Here is a 20,486-nt window from a genome sequence, read left to right on the forward strand (position 1 = left end):
AAGGTCAATTAAAGAATTCCCTGAATAATGCAAGATTTCTAACCTCATGTTACTGTTACTCCCCACTTCCTAGACAAATATAATCGATCCTCCACAACTTTAAGCAGAAAGTGGATTAAGAGTCAAGTGTTTTGTTACCATATGTATACCGCAAAACACATTTAGAGGACTGGGAAGGTGGCTCAGTGGTAGAGTGCTTGCCTTGCATGTATGAGGTCCTGGATTAGATTCCTCAGCACCACATAAGAAGAAAAAGCCAGAAGTGGCTTGAGCTGAAGAGCTGAGGGACAGGGCCAGGCCCAGAGTTCAGGCCCCACGACCACTACCAAGAATAACAAAAAACATATTTAGAAATGAAGGCACAATCTATTATCTTCATTTTATAGATGAGAAAACTCAGAAAATAGACGTCTTATCCAAGGTCACAGAACAGGCAAGTGCTGGGATCTAGAAGGGAGGATTCCCACCGCCCCCACAGAGGCCAATCCAGAGATAGCAAATAGAAATATCCTTTTTTCCCCCTAGTCTGGCTCTCTTTAACTTTTGGCATAAAATCCCTAAACACAACCTCTTCCAAAAGCATTCATACATCTTTCTATATCCAATCAAAAGATAGGACACACACACACACACACACCTCTTTGAATTTACTAGAATTACTTTAGCTGATTTCATTACAATTAGTCAATTTCATACAGAACAGGCAGTAATTATTTTTACCATCTCCCCTCCCCCTTTCACCACCACCACACACAATTTCCTAATTCTGCCTTGTTTACAAGAACTAAAGTTTCAACATCATAGACTTTATGCTGGGTGAGGAAAGGAGAGCAAGAAGGAAGGTACACATAGAAAGAAAAAAACAAGCAGAGCAAGAGACACTAAGTCTGGTGATTTGTTCGATTCCTTTCTTTTAGCTATTTCATTCCATGCATTTCAGCAACTATGAAATATACATAATACCCTTCTCTAACACTTTAAATCATGGAATTAAACAAAGGAACTTCACATTCTTAAGTACAAAGCTAATTTCACAATTAACAGGCTATGGAGAAGACACAGGAAAAACACCAAGAGCAACAAAAGATGGAAAAGCCATCTCCAGACCACCTCTCATTACTTATTCCTTAAGATCAGTCTCACCCTTCCTAAGAAGCCCATATTGAGAGGCATTTAAAAATCGGAAGATTAAAGTGTACACTTAAATCCTAAACTACTGGTGACTTAAATTAAAATTAAAATCTTAAATTACTGGTGACTCAAATAAACATAAAACTCCCAAAATACATTGGCAATTGAAGAATATACTGAAGTTGAAAAATATACTGAGTAGATTTATGACCATTTCAAAGTTTCTTCTGGGTTCTCACTAAAGTGCTTCAACTCAATTATTTGTAAATATGCTTCCTAGAAAAGCTCTTCTTTGGGTTCCATTACCCAATATTATCTTACATCATCTCTTACCTCTCTGACTATGCCTCAGTTTCCATAGCTGGCTCCTCCAGTCTTCTGTTCCCTGGATTTCCTGAGATCTCATCTCTAAGCCATTGTGCTCTTCAACTGTTTTCCTTCACTTCTATCTGTTGATTGGATATCCTATCTGTTAATGGGAATCCTTTTACAGGAGAATGGTATTTAAAGATTTATTACAAAGACTAAAAAGCACTAGGCTAAGGGTTAACTTGTACATATGCACCTCTCTCTCATCCTGACCTTTTTCTTCAGAGCTCCAGAATCACACTACCTCCCCACCTTTTGAAGCTGGATATTCAAGCTAGTCATCTCAAATAATGTTTTTATCCAAAACAAAACTCATGATCCACACTAAATTACTCTTCTTGTCCTCCATGGCACTAACATTTTCAGTCACCCAAGTAGAAACCACAGTGAAGCAGTTCCTTTCTCCTCATAGGACATCCAACTCAACACCAAAACCTAACTGAATCACTGCAATTCATTGCTTTCCATTTCTACCACTACTATCTTGTTTTTGCTAGCATTTTCACTCTAGTGGTCATGAAAACAATAGCTATCTACTGTGCCTACCACTTTAAGGGTGCCATTTGAATAGGTTGATCCTCATTATACCACTTTTACCCATTTGATGGAATTTTCATGGCTTGCTGAAACAAATGCAAATTCTTCATCTAGATAATTTAAAGTAAGGCTGAAGTATCTTCTAGAAAAGCCAAAGCTACTGAAAGATGCAGAATGCCTGAGGGCTACAATTTCCAATTCCAGTGTGACTTGGAGAAGTTATTCTAAAACTTTAATTTACATACAAATCACCTGGAGGACTTTTTAAAACACTGATTCCCCACAAGCTCCTAGATATGCTGACACACTAGGTATGGGTTGAGGAGAATAAGTACTTCTGATAAGTGAAGAGCACTGCCAGTACTGCTTTCAGTACTTCTGACAAAGATTATACTCTTTTTACTTCAATGTTTATAGCAGTCAAGTTTCTCCTTCTTCCTGTCCCAATAACCTCCGGTCACCTAATCTATACCCCCAAACTAAGTGTCTAAGCCAGCATCAGGCCCAGACTAGTCTTAAAGTCTTCCTAAACATTAGTTTAAGCATGAAAAAACATACATGATTCTGGCTAGTAACCTCAAGGGCATAGTTTACCAAAGGAGTTTAAATAAATGTGTTCATGTTTGAAAAAAGAGACATGAGAAAAAAGACATATAATGTTTAAATGCCTTTTAACAACAAAATAAAATTGGTGCAGTACTGAACTTGCAAAGCTATTCACCAGTTAAGATTTTATTTTTTTGCTGGGCTGGTGGCAGAGAACTTGTCTAGCATGCATGTGGCACTGGGTTTAATCCCTGATAACACACACACACACACAAAAAAAAACACCTAAAAATATTTTTCTTGGAAAATCCTGCATTGCTTACTTAAAAAAAAAAAAAATTGGTACAATTTATAGCCAAGGTAGACCTCTCATGAAGATCTACCCTTTTCTCAGACAATAGAGTAGTTTTTGTTTTTGGTACTACAGATCAAATCCAGGACCTTATATTTTTACCACTGAGCTACACACCCCACAGCCTGTAGTAGTTCTTAAAGTCTCAAGGAAAAGAAAATGTCACATTTGGAAAGGAGACCATTTTAAAAGATACATTAGATAATATCACTTTGCTTTAAGTATAATGGATGACAAGAAAATCATGCAAAGGTGCCTATCATGCTCGTTTGTTGAAATGAAGGGAAAAGAGTTTAACATAAAATCACCATCAGGGCCAAAAAATGATCTCTGCCCTACAACTTTACATATGTACACTTAGATTTTTTTTTAGGCTTTTTTTTTTTTTTTTTTTTTAAGATCAGTGAATTCAATTTCTCACCTTCAAGATGAAGAAACAGGGGGCCCAGAGATGCTGACTTGTCTAAAGACACAGTGACAGTGCCAAACTGGAACCCAAGTCCTCTGGTGACCTTGCTTATTCCTCCTTACTAGAGGAAGCTATCTCATTTCAGTTACAGTGCATTTATATAGTTTTCCACCTCCAGGTGCATGCCACCAAATGTAAGTAAAAACTAGCAACTCATCTCTGTTTATTCTCTAAGGTTATTTTGTAACCTTAAAACTATTCACTAGAGTGGCTCAGGCCTGTAATCCTAGCTACTCAGGAAGCTGAGATCTGAGGATCCCACTCCAAGCCAGCCCAGGTAGTAAGTTCATGAAACTCTGGTCTCTAATTAACAGAAAAAGCCCATAGAGTAACTAGCCTTGAGCAAAAGGAGCACAGGGACAGCACCCAGGACCAGAGTTCAAGCCCCAGGGCTGGCAAAAGACAAACAAAAAACCCCAACACTGTGAATTAAGAGTATTTTCTTATGGGCACATTATGCTTTTAACTTTCCCTAAAACATTGTTTTCTGAGCAATTTAAAAAAATTGAACTTTTATGTACTCCATATTTAGTTATCAATGCTACTCATCTTACCATTTGTACTGGTGATCCCCAAACAAAACCTGTTTCTATGTTACTCCATTTCTATGCACTTTTCCTACATTTTATAATTCTAAGTAGGAGTATAATATAAATGAATTATTACATCCATCTCTGCTAGTGCAGCAGCTATAGGAAAATACCAACTCCATTCACTTTGAAGGTTGGTCATCATGGTGTTTTACAGAGCAAGTGGGCCTAGTCTCAAAAAGTGTGTTCCTTAAAACAGTATTTTTACCATTTGGTAACTAGCAAGTAAAAATTAAGCTAAGGATAATAGATTTGTTTTTTACTTTTATTTTTAAGAGTAAAAGGAAATCACACCTAGAAAAAGAAAACAAAACAGTAAACTCTTGATTCACATAAGAAAAAAGAACAAGGGCTGGGAAGGTGGCTCAGTGGTAGAGTGCTTGCCTTGCATGCATGAGGCCCTGGGTTCGATTCCTCAGCACCACATAAGCAAAAAGAAAAAAGCCGGAAGTGGCGCTGTGGCTCACGTGGTAGAGCACTAGCCTTGAGCTGAAGAGCTGAGGGACAGTTTCCAGGCCGAGTTCAGGCCCCACGACCGGACCCAAAAAAAAAAAAAAGAAAAACGAACAAAATGCCTACAAATGTTTGAGGAAAATGAAAACATTTTGTTGTTTATGAAAGCTAACTCAGATGGCATAGCTAATTTCTCTGTGGCTCTCAAAAACAATCCTTAGCTGTCAAGATGGTTAAGGGGTAAAATCAATTCCTTTTGGTAATGATTGAGGTAAATAAACAATGGAACTATTGGCAGAGGCAGAATTTGAGTAGTACACAATCACTTTACAACAAACTAAATAAGATGCCTGCATAACCAATCAATAGAACCAGGGAACAGTTTTCAAATGCAGAATTACTTTAGTTCTTACACAAAAGTTGCTAAATCAACTTTGGATAGCTTAACAAACTAACTTCCAAACAGCAAGTTGGTAATAGAAACATACATGTCTAGAAGAATTTTAGAGATCTAAGAAATATGGTTTTGTTAATGGTCACTACATCTAAGACAAGCCATAAATTACTAAGACCAAGATGTCCACAACTTTAGTATTAAGTATGACATTACAAAATATGAAATATTAGACATTAAAGGTTGTGTCAAAGGACAAATATGTTTAGCTAAAGTCCAGTCTCTAAAGAAATCCAAGCAATAAAAAGTAGGTCAATTAGGCTTCACCCATTTGAAATCTCCAACATACACAGTACCTCCTCTATAGGTTCATTTATCATATTGTTGAAATTTACTCCAATAGTAGAAATGCAGTGATATAAGTAATATTTCTTCTAACAGTTCAGATAATATCAGGATGAGTACTTTATAGGATGTTAGTACATCCATGTCCACAGATAATCAGGAATTAGTTTAACTTTCAACTCTTTGTTCATATTAACTTTTCAGCGATGAATATATCTGGCTTTCTGAGAACTCATAATACTTGCACTTCTGCAAAAAGTACCAAATACAAGTTAACACAAAGTAGAAAACTACAATATATTGTTCTCTTATCTACAACATTTTTATTATTTAGGCTAATATTCATAACACAAACTGTCCCATTATTTTAATTAAATGTGGTAGAATTCTTTGGAGAAAAACCACAAACAGCTTTCCATCCCTAAGCACATACAGAACGGTTTCTGTGATTGGTTACTTGGTCTCTGTGAAATGCTACTGTAAGAAAATACATATTGTCCAAATTAAAAGTTACCAATTAATAATACCAATTAATGTTACTTATCAAATGTTCTTTGTCAGTTTTTTTTTTTCACAAATAAAAGGCTGAGTTAATAGGAGCAAGTGACACAGCCACAGGGATGACAAGGCCCAATTGAAAAAGTCAGTAAACATTTCATCAGCTCAACTTTTGATGTGAATTTCTTTTTAACATCATAACTATGACTTTGAATTTAAGTCCCTCTCTAGCAACATAATTCCTAAACACAAAACTTAAAAGCCGTTGCTAGTCCTGACTCAAATCCATGCCACAATCCCTCTAGCTAAAAGTATCCTCGTCATCTAAATGATCAACAACAGGTTGTAGAATTTGAGAAATACCAGGCCAAGCCTAACCTTGACAACCAGGCCCCAGACTGCTTCTTCTCATCCCTGTATTCACTGAGACCCTTCCAGTTATAATTAGCTCAGTAATCTTCCCTGGCTAGCTGCCTTCTACCAGACAGGAATGACCAAGAGTCACAAAAAGAATTGCAACAAATGGGAAACTTGACAAGCTATGATTTTTTTAAGTGACACCAAAGTATTTAAAGTGGGCTTCTCGGGGCTGGGAAGGTGGCTCAGTGGTAAAGCACTTGCCTTGCATGCTTGAGGCCCTGGGTTCGATTCCTCAGCACCCATAAGCAAAAAAAAAAAAAAAAAAGCCAGAAGTGGTGCTGTGGCTCAAGTGGTAGAGTGCTAGCCTTGAGCTGAAGAGCTGAGGGGCAGCGCCCAGGCTCAGAGTTCAGGCCCACGACCGGACCCAAAATAAAATGGGCTTCTCTGAAATATAAGAAAATACCTCAATTTTAGAATTACAGACATTTTTATAGAACTTAGATTGACAATAGAGTATTAAAAGTTTAAAAAATACAACAATTCTTCTAAGATTGCAGTTTAAGGACACAATATGGCCTTAGCTAGCTAGACAAAGTTAGTTTCTTAACCATTTTTAAGTTTCAAAACATCTATATCTATATAAGCTAAGCACTGGTGGCTCACGCCACTCAGGAGGGCCTGGGCAGGAAAGTCTGTGAGACTCTGTCTCCAATAAACCACCAAAAAACCAGAAATGACACTGTAGCTCAAGTGGTAGAGCATTCACCTTGAACTGAAGAGCTCAGGCACAGAGCCCAGGCCTAGAGTTCAAGCCCCATGACCGACCAAAAACAAACAAAAAATCTATAGAGATAACTTTTATTATTTTTTAAAAGCAAAATTCCAAATTATACCCAATGAAAAATCTGGCAAAAAGAAACAAAAAAAAACCACAATTGCTAATGACCTCTACATCCTCCAAGAAAGAGTGCTCACTTCCATTTAGAATAATTGGAAGCCCTGTAACCAACCCTAAGGTAGAAAAAAATGGAGTTAAAGAGGATATTTCATAGGCAAACAAAAGGTGGCCTGAAGGCAGAATATACCAGTTAGAAATCATACTGGAGATCATAAAGAAGACTCTTCCTGTTAGACCATTAAGAGTCTAAGGAACACAGACTTGGAGAAATGACAAAAGGAACAAACTTGCTAGAGGCATGGCTTAAGTGAAAGAAGGCTTACCTCACAAGAATAAGGCCCTGGTTGATAAGTGTTTTTGGTAACAATGCTATCTGTAAGGCCACTATCATATGTTTAGGGGAGGAAAACAATAAAGTTTACCAGCTTCAGCTGGACACCAGTGGCTCACAGGTGTAATCCTAGCTACTCAGGAAGCTGATACCTTAGGATACTGCTTCAAAGCCAAAAGGACAGGTAGGTCTGTGAGCCTAGGGACAGTGCCCACGCCCTGAGTTCAAGCCTCAGCATCAGCACAAAATAAAATAAAATAAAATGCTATATACCCATATTTAGGTACCTTAATACCAAAATTCATATAGGTAGAAAATAAGAAAAGTTGTGAGTCCAACTGTGACCCTACTCTGGTGGTTGAGATCTGAAGATCTCAGTTCAAAGCCAGATGGGGTAGACAAACTTTAAATACTTATTTTTATTTAGCCAGCAAAAAAAAGATAAGAGATGTGTATCAAGTGGTAGAGCAACAGCCCTTAGCAAAAAAGCCAAGTAGTAACAGTAGGCAGAGAAAGGGGAGGAGGGGGATGAAGGAGGGAGGGAAACAGTGCTCTTGAGGGCTCTTAAGAAGCTTTAATGAAACAAGATATGAAAAAGGGAGTTAACATTTGTTAACTCTTTCCTCTACAAAGTAGGTAGGATGAGCTAAATGCCAGTGAGTGATAATATCAGTAAGCTACCCAAGGATGGAGGAGGGAAAAAAAACCAAGGACTGTAACTGGCTTAAAACCATCAAAACAAAAAAATCCCAACCAGGTATTGTTGGCTCACTTACAACCTTAGCTACTTAGAACTGAGAATTGAGAATCACAGTTCAAAGCTGGGTGAAGCAGACAAACCTGAGACTCTTATCTCCAATTAACCTAGTCAAAAGCCAGAAATGAGGTGTAACTCAAATGGCAGAGCACTATACAAGAAAAGTGTAAAAGTGCGAAGCCCAAAGTTCATGCCCTAGTTTAAAAAAAATGTTCTTACTTCACTTAATATAATTTTTTCCAAGTCTTTCCATTTCCTAACAAATGGGGCAATGTCATTCTTTCTGATGGAGGCATAGAATTCCATTGTGTATATATACCACATTTTCTTGATCCATTCATCTACTGAGAGGCATCTGGGTTGGTTCCATATCTTAGCTATGGTAAATAATATAAGCCAGGCCCAAAGAAACATAGGTCCCATGGTTTCCCTTATTTGCAATAACTAGTATATGTCTGAGTCAAGTAAAAAGGGTCAGATAAGTTGATGTTAGTTGAATGAACCCCAAGATAAGCATTCAAATGTTTTTTTGTTTTTTTTCCTTTCATGCAATTGTTTCTAACATATTTATAAGATGATTTCTTTGTTGTGTTGTATGTCTCTCCCCCACAGTATAACCCATGCTTTCACTGTATTTTTATGTTGATATAATTTGTGGAGGGGAAGGGAAAAAACAAATCGTTTAACTAGGGATACAGGTGGATCCATTGCAACATGAGATGTACCAGTCCTTATACGAACTTTACAACTTTGGTGGGGGGTGGGGGGAGGATTGGTGGGGGGAGGGGGGAGCATGGGAAGGGATGGGAAGGGGAAACAAGGAGGAGGCAACAATGCTTGATAAGAAATGTACTGGTTACCTTGCCCATGTAATTGTAACTCCTCTGTACCGTATTCTCACAATAAAAAAAAAAATTAAAAATATACCAACAACAACAAAAAACAATGTTCTTCAAAATTCCAGTCTTTACCTTGAAAACTCACCAAGTAGCAGAGTTAAAACATAGAGGTTTCATATTTGTAAAACAACAATAAGACAATCATGTTAAAAAACTATTTTCAGGCTGGGTACCAGTGGCACACACCTGTAATCCTAGCTACTCAGGAGACTGAGGTTCAAGTCTGTGAGACTCTATCTCCAATTAACCACCAGAAAACCGGAAGTGGCACTGTCGCGCAAAGTGGTAGTGCTAGCTTTGAGCAAAAAAGCTCAAGGACAGCACCCAGGCCCTGAGTTCAAGTCCCATGACTGACCAAAACAACAACAACAAAAACGAAACATTGTTTTCAGTGCAAAACTGACAGTTTAAAAGCAGAAGAAATATTTAACGTAGTTGGCAAGTAAATGCAATGTGGTATTTTGGATTGAATCAAGAGGATAATAACCTAAATAAGGTGTATAGATCTGTTAATAGTAAAGGAACTATCATAATATCTTAGTTTTGATAAATGTGCAACTTTCTAATAATTGTAGAAATAAATGAAATATAAGGCTTGGGGTTTCTTCCTTGGTACTAGGGTTTGAACTCAGATCCTCAAGCCTGCTCGAGAGGTGCTCTACCCCATGAACCTTGCACCCACCGTTTTTGTTTTGGTTATTTTTCAGATACATTTCTCTTGCTTTTTATCCTGGCTCAACTGGATGGTGATCCTTCCATTTAACGTTCTGTGTAGTTGGGATAATAAGCACACATCACCACAACAACTTCTGTTGGTTGAAATGGGGGTCTCACAAAACTCTGCCCAGGCTCGCTGCAATTTCTCCTGGATCTCCACCTCAGAGTAGCTAGGATTACAGATGTGAGCCACAGCATGCTGCTTTGGTTTCTTCTTTTTTTTTAAGTGGATGACAAAGTAATGACAGATATACAGTCACTTTTAAGTATTCTACTTTATTTAGAAGCATCCTGAAGTCAGCTAACCTCCACAGCAAAAGTTTTTAATGTTTTTAAATTTTAAAGTTTTTAATTCTAAAACATAGACTACCTGGAGTTTACTAAGTATACCTAATTTGAGAAGTGACTACTCTGCTTTCCCTAGCACATGCTTGCAAAATATGGGTTTTATGGTATTGAATATTGTTACTAAATCTGGCAAATATCTAAATAAGAGATTATCTGTCTTTCTATTTTGAATAAGACATTTATTCAATCAGAAGCTCAGCTTCTCTAGCCACACATAAGGCAAATAATAACTTGAGTCTAATGCCAACTTACATTTCTGAGCTTCATGCTAAAGACAGTCCCATCTATATCTATAATAATGTAGGCAATCAGTCTCTTGTAATATACTCTCCAAAACTTAGACAAGAATTAATGAAGTGATGTACAACTCATTAGGCCATTTTTATTCCCAGGGTCAAATGATGGGCATCACTAGCAACTTTTCCAAAGAAAAGTTCATGTACATATTGAAAACATGAAATGGTTGTGAACTTTGCTAGCTGTGTGTTCAGCAAGATGGCTGAAGCTGTCTCAGGCTGGGGTCTGCAAGGGAAGGGTGGTTTACTTGCATATCAGAAAGCAAACCCTACGCTACAAATTGGTGACAGAGGCTTAAGGCAGCACCAGTTTCAACGTGTACACCACAGGTACATTTGCACATACAGGCAATGTTACCACTTAGCTTAGTTCGTAGGCATTTTCTCTATTTTAATAACGTGGAATTTAGAGGGCAATCTTCAAATTTCAAAGAAAGTTTTCTTTTCATATGTGTCAAAGAAGGAAAAATAAAACAGCAATGCAGCAAAGTCATTTCTCCCGCTGAAATGACCTCCAGCTTCACCGAGCTATTCCCGGTTTCGCAATAAATGTATCTGAGACTCACACCACGTACACACACGGAGAAGCTAAGAACAGTAAAGCTTCCTCAATAGTCCTGGCGTAAGGGCTCTCCCTCCCAACTCCCCTCCAGCCCTGCCTGCTGCGTCCCGTTTCTGTCCCAGCCCCACAACGGTACCTGAACCAGACCGACAGCGATTAGAGAATAGGGATTAATCAGAAGCCAAAAATCCTGTTTCAACCATCATTTACAGCCACTATCGGGAAACCAGAGTACTACTAACCTGATTTCAGAGAGGCAGAGTTAAACCCAGCAGGGCACAGGGGGTATATATTACACGAACCTGAAATGCCAACCCAGCAAGAAGCTCAAGGCATCGCAGACGTCAACATAACGAAAAAGCTTTCGCAAATGGTATCTCACAAGAACATTTCCACTTCCAACCAACCCACCGATCCACCCCTCGACGGCCAGTTCCCCAAATTCTGCTGAAGCAACCCGAAAGAGAAGAGGCATGTCTTACCTTGAACAAATAGCGACATTTTGGGGTTTTATGCAAACACTCAGGCTTATGGTTTATTAATTCCCAGAGGAGTTAAGCTATCAGGGCAGGTCTGTCTGTTTTTTTTTCCCCCTTTAAAAACCGACGTGCTGTTTCTCCAATGTGTTGCTACTTAAGGCAGTATTCCTGCAAAGTGACTAAAACTGATCTCCAAAAAGGAAGAAAAGGCAGACAGAGAAAGAGAGAGAACGGAGGGGGAAAAGGAAGGAAAGAAGGGAGGGAGGGAGGAAACAAACTACTCCTCCTCAAGCAAACCTCCCTCAGTTCCAAAAGACGGAAACTTGGTGCGCTCGAGTCCGCTCGGGAGCTGCTGGCCGCACGGCGCTCCTCACACCAAGGAGGGCCAGCTGCCGAGACTCCCGGAAAAGGTAAAATCGCCCGAACTTAAATTTCATCAATGGAAGAGGCGGACCCACAGCGCTGATTTCACCGCCCCTCGGTCTCCACGCCCTCTGGGGCTGGATTGCAGCCGGCGCCCCCGGCGGCCCCCTCTCCGGCGCGGCCGCCCGGCCTCGGGCAAGTTCCTGAGAAGCCCCGCCAACCACAGATCCCGGCCCGGGTCAGGGAGGCGGGGGAGGCCGGCGCGGGGCGGGCGGGGGCCGGGGGCGGGGGGGCGCATGGAACCATTCCTGCCAGCCCATAAATATCCCGCGTCTGGGAGGCACGGAATTCCGCACTCGTGCTGACCTGATACCCGGCCTCCCGGGGAGAGGCCGCGGGCCCGCCGGCCCACCCCGACGCCGACACCCAGAGGCCGCGGGAGGGGCGCCCGCCGCCCGCCTCCCCCGGAGGCCCCGACCCTTTCCACGCACAGTCTCCTCCCGTAGGTGGTCTCCGCGGCCGCACCGCGGGTAGGGAACGAAGCTGAGCACCTTTCCAGAGGGAAACACTCCTCCCCTCCCCACCTCACCGGGGTCGCCGGAAACCCGGCCCCGACCCTCCGCCAGCCGCCGGTGAGACCCACCTTCCTCTCTTCCCTTAGCAGCTGGGAAATTGGGGGCGTTTATGGCGCCCCAGGAAGAAGGCTCGGAGGCAGGGAGACTGTCACCTCTGAGGTACCTTTCAGTCTCCCCCTCTTCCCTCACACGTGCATACCCTGGGCCTCTCGGCTGCACTCGCGGCCCAGCTGCTGAGCCCCTCGGCCCACCTTGGGCTGGCACCTGACACCCCAAATCCCCACTTTCTCCCAAACATCTCCCCTCCCCCTCCATTCCTAGCAGTTTCCCCCCTCAATGCGGAAATGCCCCTACCGTGCTGACCGACAAACGCAGCCTCCAGTCAGGAGCCGCGAGGAACGTAGGTCTTGACCAATGAGATGTGAGGAGGTGGCAGAGGGCGGGACGTACGCCGCACGAGGATGCCCCGGCGGAGGCGGGCGCTGAGGCGGACGCGGGAATCCCGTGCGTGGGTGCCCCACCTGCGGCGCCGGCTTCGCCGTAGCACTTCCAGCCCTCAGACAGATACCTCAGCAACCGGCACAGCGCAAGCAGCAGCAGGGACTTTTGTGCAATCGGATACAAAATGTTCCTGCTTTCCAGAGACAAGCAACCTCTCGGTCCATGAAGCCGCCACTCCCCACAGTAGCTTCACCAGAGTAGCAGGCCTACCTCAGCGGGCCCCAACCCCGCCCTCCAGTCCTGGAAGAAGGGCGGGGATGCGTTCCGAAGTCCGCGGTGGAAGGTGTGTGGCCTGCTAACCCGAGAAGGGGTTGAGGGCATCGAAGAAAAAGAAACATGAAGGTCCCCTCACCAGAACCATCACCATCAGCCTTGCTTTGGGTTTGAGTCTTGTAGAGATGTATGCCATGATAGATGTTTACTTTCTGATCCAATTTCGAAATGGCCTAAATTATCCCTCAAGAGATACTTTTCTTCCTTCAGGAAAAGGGGATAATCAAAGATTAAGATACAGAGAGTAGTCTGGGGATTGCAATCGTACTTCACACCTGGTATTGCCAGCCCCACCTGCCTGTCAGATTGAGTGTGCCTGTGAATGGGCTGTGTCTCATAATTAACATTTACCCTTCATAACCCAAACAGCCCACACTACAACTTGAATTGTCAGCGCCCTCTCGTAAGTGCTTACACATACTTCCAGAAGAGTTAAGCTTTGACAACTTTATTCAGCCAGGTAAAGTGAAAAAAATATTTAAATAACTTTTCTTTTTGGTTCCATGTATTCCTGTGGAAATGTTAGTAAAGCAACACTGAAAAGGTCCATGATCAGTTGTCATGGTAGACAGTAAGAGTCATTGATATGTTATGTGGAATCCAAAAAGATTATGCCTCAAACCTCTCAGCTAAAAAACGAATTTCCAGCTGGACACTGGTGGCTGATGACTGAAATCCTAGATATTCAGGAGGCTGAGATCTAAGGGTCGTAGTTCAAAGCCAGCCCTGGTAGGGCAGTTCTCAAGACTCTTGTCTCCAAGTGACCACCAAAAAGCCGGAGCTGTGGCACAAGTGGTAGAGTGCTAGCCTTTAGCAGAAAGAACTCAGGAACAGTGCCCAGGCCCTGAGATCAAGTCTTGGTGAGCATGGACACACAACAACTAAGGAACAATTTCCTCCAAATAAGGCCAAAAAAAAAATCTAAAATCCAAATATCTGAAGATTGGAGATCTTATAGTATCGCTTCCTCCTTTGAACAGTAGAGAAACTGTTGCAGCACTGAATGAGCTGTATTTATCTGTCAGAAATAGCACCAAAATAACACCAAAGATTTGGTCCCTGTAGTGTTACATAGCCAGAAAATTAAACAGTTAAAGGACAATTCAGAATCCTTAATTATACTAGCTTTATTGAAAGAATGGTCATTGTTCCACAAGCATCTGGTAATTCCGAAGAACAACATCTTGATATATGAGTGATTAAATATTGATATATACCTGTATTGCCTTAAGAAATCTCCACATTGGTGACTATCCATCTTCAGGGGCCAAGTCTGTAAATACTCAGGTTGGTTTTAGAGAAGTGATACTCCCAAATATTTTCATATAGTGCCCTGCAAGTGTTTTAAATTGTGATTTTAAATTCTGAATCCTCAGGCACTTTGTAGAGAACTTTCTCATTCCCTCAGAGCTACTAGGAAACCTCTCACTTGATAGCTCATGGAAGGATGGTGGGGGTGGGGGGAGATGACTCTTCTGGACCCTGGAACCACAGTCCACTAGAGAAACAATTGCTTATTTCTCTCTTTACTCTTGGAACAATTGCTCTCTGTCTCTTTGTTTTTGACCCCTTTTTTATACTATACTATCTGTAAGATCCCTTTGGGGTATAGAAAGTCGATATCTATAGCATTAGAGATCTGTAATGTGGCTAGTTTTACAAATTAAACATTTGCAGAGGAAGTGGTGCTGTAGCTCAAGTGGTAGAGCATTTGCCTTGAGCTGAAGAGCTGAGGGATGCTGCCCAAGCCCAGAGTTCAAGCCCCATGACCGACAAAAAAAAAAAAAAAAAAAAAAACATTTGCAGAAAGTTGGGTTGATGAATCTAATGGAGGATAAAGATGGGGTGAAGCTGAGGATGAGTGAGCAGGGATAAGGAGTTATAGTAAGATAGACTGCAAACAAAATAGGAATATGAAAGCCAGGTTTTCTCTAGTTCCTTATGCTACTATCCAATGATGATATAAATTAGGCCTCTAATTTTCTTCCATCCTTTCTACTTCTCCATAAATACATGAGAAAATGTATGTGAACTAGTTCTGTTTCCTAGGATGTATAACAATTTTGCCTTTGCCTTTCTTTTTCCTTCTATCTAGATAGCAACAAGGAAATGCTGTCTGGTGTTCTATTTCTAAATATCAACATCTTTTTTCGTACCTGGTTTTTTTTTTTTTGTCAGTCGTGGCGCTTGAACTCTGGGCTTGGGCGCTGTCCTTGCCCTCTTCAGCTCAAGGCGAGCGCTCTACCGCTTGAGCCACAGCGCCACTCTGTTTTATAGTGATTTCTTGGAGATAAGAGTCTCATGTACTTTCCTGCCTGGGCTGGCTTTGAACCACGTTCCTCAGATCTCAGCCTCCTGAGTAGCTACGATTACAGACGTGAGCTACCAGCACCTTACTACCTCTTATATTTACTCTTATATTTATTTAGTGCTTGGCACAGTATCTGGTACATAAGAAGTACTCTTTAGTTTATGTGGGATAACCAACTTAATGTTACTGCATCTTTTTAACTCACAGTAATGCATCCTACTCAATAGTCTCTGAAAAGCATAAATAAGCTAAGAAATTTAATTTATATTCAGAGCTAAAATGTGTGTGTGTGTGTGTGTGTGTGTGTGTGTGTGTGTGTGTGTGTGTGTGTTGTGTTTACCAGTCCTGAGGTTTGAACTTGGGACCTAGGTGCTGTTCCTGAGCATTTTTGCTCAAGGCTAGCACTCTACCACTTGAGCCATAGCTCCACCTCTGGCTATTTGGTAGTTAATTGGAGATAAGAGTCTTGTAGACTGTCTTACCCTGGCTTTGAACCAAAAATCTTCACATCTCAGCTTCCTGACAAGTATGAGCCACCTGACTAAAGATAAAGATTTTTAAGGTTTAATTATTTCAACCTAGAAGATGGCATTGGGCCAAAGTATAGGAATAATAGAAGCAAATATAATATTCTGATGACTTTATAAGCATCTTCTAATAAGGTGGTTTAGAAATTACAAACATATGAAATAAGTATAGAGATCAGCAATGTGTGGGGACTTTTAATTTTTTTCCATCATTGTCCTCTATACTGAAGAAAATAAAGCAGTACAGCTTAATGTCATAGGCCAAAAAAAAAAATCTGTGTCAGGCCCAAAATGTTGAGCCAAGAGACTAGGCCACAGTTTTATCCATCGGATTGCTGCACAGATACATATTGGCTCCCCATCTGTACTCATCTAGGCCACCCACAGCAAAGAAGAGGAAAGGAGCTATTGTCAGCATTTGCCAGTTACTGACTAGATTTAACTAGAGTATTTTTAAAATCCAAAAGTAGCCAAGCAGTGTTAATTGGAAAATATATATCCAATTATATCTATGAGATAGACTAATAAATGAGTAGGCTAAAAATGAATAAGGTCTACAAATACTTAAGGATGAAAAGGGCTCCATTCTTTATTGTTACCAACACTGAATCAGGAAGTTTGCTGAAAGAAGTTGTTATTTTAAATGGTAACATATCCTATTTGTTCACAGTGTGATTTTAAAATTATATGTGAAAGTTGCTTAATGTATGTGTGTGTGGTTTGTATCTGTTTGTGTGAGTGTGTATGTGTGTGAGTGTGTGCTGATACTAGAGCTTGAACTCAGGGCCTAGGTATTGTTCCTGAGCTTTTGTGCTCAAGGCTAGTACTCTATGACTTGAGCCACAGCTCTACTTCTGGCTTTTTTTTTTTTTTTTTTTTTGGTGGTTAATTGGAGATAAGAGTCTCACTGACTTTTCTGCCCACACTGGCTTTGAAACATGATCCTCAGATCTCAGCCTCCTGAGAAGCTAGAGTTACAGACATGTATCACTGGTACCTAGCTTAAAATTATATAACTGTTATATCAGAACATTAGTAATTATTTAAAATAACTGAAATGCTTTAAAAAGTAAAGTTAACAGTAGAATAGTGCTTGTCTGGTCCTCAGCACAGCTATCTAACTAAATGAATAAATAAAGTTAACAGTCAGGCACTGGTGGCTCATACCTGTAATTCTTGCTGTTCAGGGGGCTGAGCCCTGAGGACTATAGTTAAGAGTTGGCCCAGGCAGGACAGTCCATGAGATTCTATATTTTCAAACTATCATCACCTAACAACCTGCTCTCATAGAAAACCTGAGAACATATGCAATGTTTTGTTATATCCTCCTAGCCTACTCAGTAAAGCAAGCTGCTTCTCTGCCTCTAAAATCAAAAGAGGTCTGGCACATGATTGAGATACAGTTTCTGAGCATCATCATTGCTCACCAAATACAAAATTTTTTTAAAAACTCACTAATAAATACTGTATTTCTTACTAAACTCTTAAGCCAAATATTATTTTGTTTTATCATTATGTTGTATGTGTAACTGACAAGGTTATTATTTCTTACTGACTTCAAAATCCTCAATTATTCAATAGAAAAGCATTCAATCTTATTTTTCCTTTCTCTTTCAGATATATTAAAGATTCCATATTTTTCATTCCATCAGATGACTGTTGATAGTTTTCCAAACATTTCTGCCTCTGATTGCACTTATTAAATTTCCTGTGAGTGCCACCACAGGGAAGGAAAGCATAAAAAACTTCTGTTTCCTGGTTTAATTTTAGGGAACTTATTTTAAGCATTTCATACCTGCCATCTTAACTAATACTAAAGAGAAGATGTGCAGGTCTACTCTTGGATGAGTCTTAAATAATGCTGTAATTATGTCGTTAAGTGACTAATATAATTGGGAAATAAAAAGTAACTGTTTTCACTGTCTTGAATGTGAAAGAAAAGACATGTCTAGAAGACCATACAGAAGTGTGGAATAATTTTAAATTAAATTTTAATTTTTTATTTCAGTAAAGGTGAGCATCTTTTTTAAAAAATCCAAACAGTAGTATCAAAATTCCCATAATAATAGCAAAACTTTCCTGACTTCTCTTTATTCCAGCCCTGCACCCTAGATGCAGTTTTCTTCTATTAGTTATCTTCATATTTCCAAACTATAAACTGTAGCAAATTCTATCTTTATATCCCACAAGCATTTCATAGTGCTTAGCATACATTAGGCACCAAAAAGAAATTTACTGAATCAACTGTCATGTGAGATATTTATAAATGAATTTTAATAAACTATAGAAAAAATAAACTCTAAAGTGTTATATGTGTACATGATATTATGTTATTTCTATGGGTAATTAATGTGTTTGGGATGGCAAATTTGTTTTTATAACAAAAACAGGCATTTCTAAACAAATTGTGCTATAATAGCTTGTTTGGAAAGATAGCCACATTTCTTCTCATCCAACTATATCTGCTTTTTTGCATTATGACTTTGTCACTCTTCTTCTTAAGAAGTGGTATCTGGGCTGATCTTTCTTTATTTTTTTTTCTTTTTTCTTTTTCTTTTTTGCCAGTCCTGGGGTGTGTACTCAGGGCCTTGGCATTGTCTCTGAGCTTCTTTTGCTCAAGCTAGCACTCTACCACTTAAGCCACAACACCACTTCCAGTTTTTTCTGTTTATATGGTACTGAGGAATCAAACCCAGGCTTCATGCATGCTAGGCAAGCACTCTACCACTAAGCCACATTCCCAGCCCTGATCTTTCTTTAATGAATCATATACAACAGACATGATCTTGAATAATTCCAAGCCTTAGTCTCAAGAACCTTTCAGCTTTCAGCTACACTCCTTGGAATTGTGTCCTGTAACTACTGCATTAAAGAAGACCATTCTAACCTACTGGAAAATGACAGGTTGCATGAAGTAAAAATAAGTTGTTCCAGTTCATGCCACTTAAGACAAATTGTCAGACATGTGTTGAACTCATCTTAGGCTGACTAGCTCTAATTAAACTGTTTAACAAGTCAAACTTACATGTGAGTAACCCAGGTAAGACTTGCTCACCTGAGATATATTCAGTATTGTGTATGTGTTGTTACTGTTGAAGATAACTAAATACACAATACTTGAAGCATCAAAGAAAAAGTACACCACACTACTTGCCTTTTACCTACTTCTAGAATTGAACTTAATATTTTCATGTTGGGATATATTTTCTTTTTCTTTTTTTTCTTGTCGGTGGTGGGGCCTGAACTCTGGGCCTGGGCACTGTCCCTCAGCTCAAGGCTCAAGGCTAGCTCTCTACCACTTGAGCCACAGCGCCACTTCCGGCTTTTTCTTCTTATGTGGTGCTGAGGATCGAACCCAGGGCCTCATGCATGCAAGGCAAAGTACCACTGAGCCACCTTCCTAGCCTGGGAATATATTTTCAATTCACATACTTATCACCTCTAAACTCTATTCTTAGAACCCTTTTGAGGAAGAAATTTCCTTTTAGCAATTTTCCTTATCAAGTCATTGTCCCTAAACTTAAAGATCTACTTTTCATCTAGAGTTTTTGAAAATCTCTAAATGAAATAATGTACATTTTGATTTTAAAATGTGTTTATACATAATTTAAAATATTTTACTTTAAATATGTGCTATATGTAGATAAGACTATTCTATTAGTGTTTTCATTGTAAAAATGAAGATACAACTCAAATGTCATTAAGGGAGTAGTAAAACAATAATAAATACTTTTCTTATCAGTATAAAAGTATACTATCAGTCATTAAAATATCTAGTGGCAGTGTACATATTGATATGAATGAGACTCTTTGTTGTAGAAGAGAGGAAGAATCAGGCAATTTATCTACCTCAGCCCTTACAAAAGGAAATTATCCCACAAACACTTGCTACTGGAGTCTTTTTGTTTAAGCACTGTTATATTAGGTGGAACATTAGCAAACTGGCTTAAGCTCACAACCTTTCAAGGAATTACTTGCTAATGAGAAACTCCTACTTCTATATCAAATGGTCTAAGTAAACACCATTTCTATGCTCCCCACTCTCTTCTCTGCCATCTCTTTTTCTACCTAAAGTAATGCAGGGAAAATCAATAATGACTCACTTAAATGTCTCTTCTTCTTTTTTTCCTGGCACCTGTGTTTGAACTCATGCCTTTAAACTTGTTCGGCTTGCTTGCACTGCTGATATTCTACCACTTTAACCACACCTGCTTTTTGTTATTTCTCAGACTTTTCTGCTTTGACTGACTTCAAACTGTGATACTCTGGATCCTGAGTAGCTTAGATTACAGGCATAAGCTACCAGTATTCAGCTTAAGCTTTTTCTTATTACGGGTGATTTTCAGTGTTTACATCTTATCTAGCTTGTGTGTAAGGAACACATGAAAAAGATGTTGTATTGTGGTCTACAACAATGCTGAGAATTTCTTTTTTATACTATCTTTTCTCATTTCTGTTCAGAGAAACTGAAGTAATGGGGAGAGGCATTAAAATAATGGTTAAGGGCAGGAGAGCTCCATGAGTCTGGCTTTCAATCTAGAAATGCTTAACATCTATTTGTACTCAGCTTGAGTTATCACCAATTCTGGAGTAATATAAGTCCCT

At 39.8% G+C, this 20,486-nt stretch overlaps 1 protein-coding gene across 2 annotated transcripts in view; it reads right to left on the reverse strand.

Annotated features, from left to right (window-relative positions):
* Nucleotides 1-12,594, reverse strand: part of LOC138839050 (UTP--glucose-1-phosphate uridylyltransferase) — a 48,621-nt gene extending 36,027 nt beyond the window's left edge. The window contains exon 1 of one of the 2 annotated variants that reach the window (XM_070038703.1): nucleotides 12,338-12,594. In XM_070038703.1, the coding sequence (XP_069894804.1) occupies nucleotides 12,338-12,584 (247 nt within the window). In that variant the 5' untranslated portion in view covers nucleotides 12,585-12,594. Of the gene's footprint in view, nucleotides 1-11,334; nucleotides 11,772-12,337 lie in introns of those variants that run through there. The other variant, XM_070038705.1, reaches the window with a different exon arrangement.
* Nucleotides 12,595-20,486: the final 7,892 nt, after the last annotated feature.

This window comes from Dipodomys merriami, unplaced genomic scaffold (assembly GCF_024711535.1).
Source record: "Dipodomys merriami isolate MVZ:Mamm:240054 unplaced genomic scaffold, mDipMer1.0.p SCAF_290, whole genome shotgun sequence".
In the NCBI taxonomy this organism is placed as follows: domain Eukaryota; kingdom Metazoa; phylum Chordata; class Mammalia; order Rodentia; family Heteromyidae; genus Dipodomys; species Dipodomys merriami.